Source organism: Saccoglossus kowalevskii, chromosome 18 (assembly GCF_978046115.1).
Source record: "Saccoglossus kowalevskii chromosome 18, keSacKowa6.1, whole genome shotgun sequence".
NCBI classification, from domain to species: domain Eukaryota; kingdom Metazoa; phylum Hemichordata; class Enteropneusta; family Harrimaniidae; genus Saccoglossus; species Saccoglossus kowalevskii.
In genome coordinates, this window is record NC_140658.1 from 26,857,253 (window position 1) to 26,865,879 (window position 8,627).

The 8,627-nt window shown below is 35.7% G+C and overlaps 1 protein-coding gene across 1 annotated transcript in view; it reads right to left on the reverse strand.

Moving 5' to 3' along the window:
- The window catches only part of LOC100375840 (nuclear receptor-binding protein-like), a 46,481-nt gene extending 38,112 nt beyond the window's left edge, over positions 1–8,369 (reverse strand). The window contains exon 1 of the mRNA XM_002739702.4: positions 8,101–8,369. Within this exon, the coding sequence (XP_002739748.1) occupies positions 8,101–8,211 (111 nt within the window). The 5' untranslated portion in view covers positions 8,212–8,369. The remainder of the gene's footprint in view (positions 1–8,100) is intronic.
- Between the last annotated feature and the right edge of the window lie 258 nt (positions 8,370–8,627).

Below are 8,627 nucleotides of genomic sequence, written 5' to 3' on the forward strand. Positions count from 1 at the left end.
CCGCAAAAATCGAACAATTTGATTTTGAACTTCTTAATTTCGTAGCTCACATCGTTAGACCGTTAGAGGAATATTGCTTCCAAATACCCTTACTTAATCGAAATTGCCTATCATCAAATGTGGACAGCACATTCAATTTTTGGGGTTCTATGAGCGTCTGTGACTTTTACAAAACTTTAACTTCACGAATGCCAATAAAATCATCAAATACAGTAGTTCATTGTTCAAGTTGGACTACTATAAGTTTTCAAATATCGTAGCCCAGTGTCTGTGCATCTTTGATTACTGTTATTTTGAGCTGAATGTATTGATGCACCTGTGAGATTTCAGTGTAATTAACTTTCTTCTATGCAGTGTTCCATGAGGCATTACGGCAATCAAAAAGTCTTTAAATAAGCAATAAGTGAGGTTAAAGAACTTTAAAAACATTGCTAGTTAATCTTTTAAGTCCGCAACTCATAAAATGGACTCAATTGTGCTAGACACTAAAGAAATCAAAAAAGAAGTCCTAACTTCAATCTCATTCAAAATCTACATGAAGATAGACTGCTCTGTCCTGATGGAATTGATCACATGAATTCTTATGTAAGCTTGCCAACACATATACGAGACACTAATGCACCAATAATTAAAAATGTATTCATTATTAAAATGTACAATTCGATTTCCGACAAGGAGTTTCATTTTTCCAGTCTACAAAAAAATATTTGCAAAATAAAACTCCCACGCTATTTTTGGTAGTCGCCATGATTAGCAAACATGACTGGAAAGGTTAAACAAAGCACTAGTCTGCTGAGGTAAGATGTAAGAACTAAGATTAAATACTAAACGCCCGATAAACAATTTCCTGCGAGCGTCATGAAATCACAAAAACTAAACAAATGTGTGTGCTTTTATTGGAGATAGGTTTCTAACAGAGCAAATAATGTATAAATACTACTAATAACTACTTGTATGTTCATATCTAATTTGTAATGATTATTATTATTATTATTATTATACATCTGTCACCGTAACGCCATACGTTACAGTGTGCTGAAATTTTGTGGTACTAGTATTTTACAGGGTATTTTCATCCTACCATATTGGGAAATGCAAATTCAAAATATGGAACGATTATGCTTGATTATGCGCCCTCTAATAATAAAAACAAACATGGCTGCCACCAGGGTTTGACCGGAAAAGATGTATAATAATAAGATTATTACGAGAATACCTCAAAGCATGCACTCAGACAGTATGCGCTCAGAGAGTAAGCTACACGTCAGTCAATACATTACAAAGGTAATGTATCAAATATTTGAAAACACTTAACACCAAATTTAATATTCCCTTTAATAGGTGATTTTCTGTACAATTGCGAGATCTCGCGAGATGCATGAAAGACGTGCGCCGAACGTCTGCCGTAAAAATCGAACGATTGATTTTTAACACAAATTTCTTTATTTCGTAGCTCACATCGACCGGCCGATCTTCGACAGAGGAATATTGCTTCCGAATAGCCCCCACTTAATCGAAATTGCCTATCATCAAATGTGTACAGCACATTAATTAAGGATGGAAATGTCCCCCAAAATACTTTCGCGTTTGTCGAATCCCACGCGATGATGCCACTACAACACACGCTATGACCTTTGTTTGTCCTGTTTTTACGTTCGATTTCACGCATAACGCGTGATTCTCGCAGTGAACGGAAAATGGTCTATTATATACAGTGACCATGACTGAGCCATTTCCACCTTTGATTCATTGAAAAGCTTGTGTCAAAATTACCAATAAAGTATGTCCACAGCAAGCTACATGTAACTAATTAGATTCACAAACAATACAGACAAAAGTCAAGTGTCATGCTAAGCCTTGTCTTCATCATGAGTGAACAATTACCTCTTCGTTACCTGCTGTCACTGTTACAATACATAGCAATATTATGGACAGTTGGTGAATTGAACAATTGTTCAAGACAGTATAATCCCTAAAATTCTGATGTTGAATTTTGTTCACCATTGAACAACTTCTTCAACTTTTAAGTTTATCAATACAGTTTCATGAAATTTTTTATAATTACAAATTTGTAAAAATTTTGTTTTTAACACATCAACCAAGGCTTTAACAGAAACTACGCTGCTCCAGATGAAAAAAAGCTAACACAGGCAAGAAGGCCAGCACCATTAGCGAAAAAAAAAAATTAAATACTTAACGACAGATTTTGTTCCAGGTTATACTCACTCCCTATATTGCACGAATACACAGGCTTGTTTCCAGCATTGTGGTCATCTGAGTAGGACTGAATTATAAAGCTTTTTACTCATCATACGGTACATGATAACCCCCCTCCAGGCCATTTATGGTACGGTACTTTAACATGGGGCAACTTCACAATTTAAGATAATTTTATGTATTTCAATTATTTTTCACCAAATATTTATAAGCAATTGTCACAATCCTGAAAGAGTCAGGATGAGTGATCAAAAATCAAGTACAAGACATACATTTAGACAATTGGTTAGGATTTTGTGTATGACGTGTAAAAACTAGGTCTCCAAGACCTGGGTGGGGTCCAGTGATCTCAACCTTATTTCATACAACGTATATCTTAGACAAGACAGAAAGTAAAGTTTACAAAGAGAACTGATTTCTCAAACAAAGAACACGCACAGCATCATTTTAGACAAATAAAGCTTGTGATTAGGCAGAGGACATGAACTAAATAATCTTTGCTGTACAAACAGCTAAACAACAAATATTTAGTGGATCTATGTTCAACAGCAAATCAGTCTAGTGTGCTGAATGGAAAATGTTCGTATTTTAACACAACCTTCACCATCAGCGTCATGTTGCAAGAGAAACCATGTTCTGGGTTACAGGAGTATATGACCATCGTCCACATAAGGATAATTCTCAAACACCCGATGACCTTAACCAAAGACACAAATCCCTTAAAGTACGTCTAGCTAGCCTGTTCACATCTGCTTTTTTGCCCTGAAACCCCAGTGTAACTTAGAGGAATGTGAAAGAAAAACAGGAATGAACACGTAAAAGAGTTTAACCCCACAAGGAAAGGGGTACCAGCACAGGCGTAACTATTACATAACACTTCACCAGTGAAAAAACAGATGAGAGCACAAAACATACATCAATAATTGATCATATAATACATGCATTTTTTAGTTTATATGCGCTTCTATTGGTGATGCGCTTCCAACAGAGCAAATACACTACCAGTACTCAATAAGTGTTGCATTTTCAATCACATTGTTATACCATGGAACTATAAACCCCAGGAAGAACAACGAAACTAAAAGGATTAAAAAAACCTTTGTCTTAGTTTATCTTACAGTGCTTTCGCTTTTGTTTCCACAACATTAGTCATATTCCATGTTAGTTGCCGCCGATACGCCCGTTTCAACCGCTTTGCTGGAAACGGAAAACTTGAAAAAAAGTTTCATATCTGCGCAGTAAAATATTTCGTTCACTACACATGCGCAAACAAGTCGGTCTGCAGGGTGACCTTCAGTGTACTGGAAATCATGCAACAGGTCGGAGTTTTAGCGAGTTTTCATAATTTTCAATGTCGTTTTTGATTACTTCTTTCAACCCTCGAAAAAATAAGGTTGCGAAAGTTTGCAAAACATGGGGTTTGGTATGCTGTTTGTTGTCGAGATATCCCGACTTATTCCGTGTTTCCCTTCGATTGCCAGAAGTGGCAATGTGTTTTTTTTCCCTGTTGAATGTCGCTCATTTATCAGTGTTTTTGTCTTGGGGCCATTGTTTTTTATGCTATAACCGAAACAACTCGATCACGTGATCTCCCGAAGTCGCCCGATTGACTCCGAAAATGACCGATAGTCGGAGATAAACGTTCATTTGCGTAAATCGGCTTAATTTTTAAAGCGACGAAATAAACAGTCAAAATAAACATTAGACATCGCGGCAACTATCATAGTTCAAAGGAAACGAAGTGGTTGTTCTTCCTGGGGTTTATAGTTCCATGGTTATACAATGTACATTGTGTACAGTTGAACTCGAGATCTGCTTGCGATGTTGATTATTATGACATTTAATGGCTAATAGTTGTCAACTACTGATAATCATTAAGTCAAAGACACAAAAGAGTAAAAATAATAAATAAGAGACACAAAAGACAAAGATATATGGTCTACCAATACATTGCCTATCTGCGAGTCATTGTGGCTATTGAAAAACACTTACCTAATTGGAAGATTACGAGATCCCCGAGTCTTTAATTACTTAGTAGAGCAGTGTAAATTTTTCTAGTAAGAACATGGTATTAAAGTGAATGAATAGTTGCGTTCACGCACAGCTCCTTAGCATGGGCTAAGAGGTCAAATTCCTTAGCCCGTGCTAAGAAAACGTGCGTGAACGCTTAGCACGGGCTAAGGAATGCTAAGTACGGGTTAAATCTGATCCGAATTTAAGACGCGGTCTAGACCTTAGCACGGGCTAACGAAGTATGCGCGAACACTTAGCTGAATGGCACCCCTTAGCCTGTGCTAACGACTGGCCCTCCCTGTGCGTGGACGGAATTGGATCTAGCCGAAATGCAAATATGCTAGATAAGCCTAGATCAGCTAAAATCTTAGCCCGTACTTCGTGTAACGTGAACACAACTATTATCTCAGAAGCAGCCAATGGTATGTAAACATGCTAAGCAAACAAGTGGGTCAATACAATTGTTGATAACATTTAAAATGCAGATAATTTGCTGTTTACAAACTTTAAAAATCACATGACAAGGTAAACGTTGAAAGACAGGTCAAACTCTTCATCAAACCAGCCTAATCCAGTTTTATCTAGTTACAGGGCTCAAAATTAACAAATATGTTTGCAAGTCTACTGGGCTACCAGTTTAAAGAGCTGGTAAGCCCATAATTGTATTGGGTGGACTACACAGGTATAGTAGATACTTGCCTCCATGCAGAGAAGTGTCAACCTAAATAAATAAATGCCATTTTGCTCAATTTGTATCAGACACTCATAATCTGGAGACAAATTGGTTTATTTAAAGTATTAACTTAATATTTTGGAAATTTCTAATTGTCCAGTTAGGCTATTAATTTTGGATAATGGTAGCCCAACCTAGTGTCAAAAATATACTCATAAACTGATGTGTACCATATTCAGCAGTGATATTTCAAACTGAATATCTTTTAATGTACTATGGCTATGTGGTAATGATCCAAATAAGAAAATTATTAATAGTAAATACGTGACAAGCACAATAACAGCTGTTCTACATGTACACTGTGCACAAAATACTAATGCAAATCTAATTTAACACATGACTCAAACATGAAATGTAGTCAGTCATTGTATTAATTATTTTATTGTGTAAATGTATTATTTAAATAAAAATTGGGATCACCAGATGATTTTTTGAGATACACAAGTCCCAAATATCATGGAAAATGGTCAAAATTGTCATTGGTTTCTATGGTGAAATTATTGATTCATATCTCAAAATTTTGCCCAGTGACATGGGATGAAAAAATTGTACATTATTCTTGATAAAAAATATAACGTTATGAAATCATTTCAAAAAATGTGATTCAGTAAGTTTCCAGAAACAAGTTTTCCATTAGACACAATGGGAAGTTATCAACCATAATGCATAGCCTGACGAGGTAACGCAAGACTAGTTGCGCTCTCAGTGGTGCTCCAAACCCAACACACGCCTAACAGATCGATGTAGTTGTTCACTTCCCCTAACGATTTTTTGACGGTACCAATCAAATTGCAGGAACCTCAGATAGTGACAGCCATCAAAGAGTTTATTTGTTTGTTGACATAATGTGTGATAAGGTGCTGGCAAATTTTCGTCCAATGTTTATCATCTTGTTGAAAACAGTCTGTGATTTTTGCCAACAATGCAAACACTGCTTTGACTGACGGTGTTACCATGGCCACCAAAATGAATATTCATTGAACTCATTACAAGAAGGCGTGAACTTTGCAAATTCGCAGTATTGATCTTGCCGACGAGACATACATTGTACACTATTCTGTCACTGAAGAAACTTTGTGATTCTCATCAGAAGTTACAATTATCTGAAGGGATTACCTAAAATGTTCATTATATAGGGCAGTTGGGCGTTTAAAACAGCAAACAATTATTTAATATTCAAACCCATCCTAAAAGTGCGAAGAAAAAAAATAATATGAAACTTCTGTTTTGGAGAGATTTTTAACACTAAACTCACACTGAACCATTTGTTCATTTTTTTGAACGTGTCATTCAGCAACCTTATGTCATACATAGGTCACAAGTTTTTATGATTAATCAGTAGTTGTACAATATTTTGCAGACTGATGATTTAAATACACATACACAAATTTAGGGCACAATATGACGCAAACTTGAAACAAAACCATACCAAGATTATTATGGAAGTGAACCCATTAGAATTTAGAAATAGATTATGTTTAGTAGTTCACAGTATGATGAGAATGTAATTCACAATTTATTGAGAACATACTAATAGTAGGGCAAGTACAATATATAGTATGTTTACATAATAACAATAATAACTGTACTGGACATGTACCATCTGAGGGTACTGTATGGTAAAGACAAAACATAAAATGTACGGCACAGATATAAACAAACAATACATAAAGTGAAACTATTAAAGAAAATATCTGTTACAAAAAACGCCTTTGTTTTTATTTAATTTGCTATATTGTATTTTTTTTTAATATTTGGCCAATGCAATACTACACTTGCATATTGATTTACGCGTCATTTGTGTAGTTATTTGTTTACATACAAAATTCTCTAGGCTTGAACTAGTATGCTGTGACCACAGAATTATAGATTGTGACACACCCCTTGCTTTGTGACAAATGTAATACCACCAAAAGTTGGTTTCCTTCTCAAAACATGGATATATGACCGACACAACAAACCCATTCTCTTATTTTTTATAAATATTTAAATTAATTTCAACTGAATCCAATCAGCTAATCAATACTCAAAATGTGCATTGAAAACATTACAATATTTCTCCATTGACCAAAAGAAAACTAGTGATATTTTAAAAAATGAAGGGAATGGATTTGTTGTGTGAACAGTATAAGGCGTTTTACAAAACATGTATTTCCAAGAATTTGAAAAACATATTGCAGACGACATTCTTTTTCAAAAATAATGTAGTTCCATGATTTTACAAAGGGACATTCTAAAATAAACAATAGCAGCCTTTGTGAAAAGTAGTGGAGAGACCAAATGTGTAGCATCCTTGTATCAAAATTCTCTTGTTCAATGAAGTTTGGCAAACTGCCATTGTTTTTGTACAATAAAAACTTCAGGCATGTTATTGAACTTTTAAAAAGGTCATATAATACATTTATGAAACGGGATGAGAAACATACTTCTATTACTTTGACCCATTTTAGTAGCGAATAAAAAAAGCTGTGACCTAAACAAGTACGCCTACTGAACAGCTGTGCACCCAAAACATTCGTCATGGGACAATACATTCATACTCGCCATTCACCCCCCCCCCCAAAAAAAAATCTCGTATCCAATTAAACTAATTATCTTTTTTTTTAAATCGGGGGACTTCACAATTTTGTGTGAAAATTGACAATGATAGAGAATAAGGTCACTCAGAAACGGCCACGCGGACTATTCATGACATACATACAACAGTACAAAGTTAGTCAAAATGGCGGAATTTGAGGTTACAGTTTGCCACTTCAACTGCTGTTCCCGGCATCATTTCGGCAAGTAAATGTCTCCATTTAAAGCAAGATTCAAGTGTGTTATATAGCCTATCAGAAAATATCCCTGTTTCACTAAAATGTTCAAAAAAACATCGAATTCAAAAACGATCCCGGCACATATGTGACTGTAGATGTCAAATACAGGCATTGAGACCGTGTGGGTGAAACGATCGCATGTTCTATTCCCGGATTCCTCGCCTGCTAGTTTAATTTCTAAATTTATAGTCGTTAACCGTCATTTTTCAAACAACGGCCAAGAACAGTAGTATTATTTTCATAAATTTCATGTTTGTCTGGTAATATACGAGCACAAGCAACCACATGAATCAAAGCACCATTCCAGTGCACTAGCCCTACCTCTTCCCTTCTCTTCTGCCATCGACCACACGGACTTTCTTCCAGAACTTCTTCATCTTCGCTTTCATCACCACTATCCTTTGCGGCCTTGTCCTCTGGTTCACTTGACATCTTTTGGCACCGACTGTCTCGGTGTTATTCCAACAACACGTCTGGAATCACAGAAATACGCCACGCATTCAATATACTATATTATCCGGTATTACTATGCCATGGCCTAACGGCGAGAAAATCAGCTTCGAACGAGATTGCAAGTAAATAATTTAAATTGCAAATGAGGTTGTTGTTATTAATTTGCATTGCTAATGAGCCGGTCAAAGTTGAAGTTTTGCCTTGTCCATTAAACAAGGGGTGAAAGTATTCACTTCAAAGCGAATACCACATTGTAAACCATTTCACACTTATTGTGAAATAGTTGTGGACGTAACTAAATTCTTAATTGGTCATATTAACTGATTAACAACTGAATCCTTGCGTTCTTCATGTTTGTTCCCAGTGAAAACTCCAACGTCACAAACTGCCTGCTC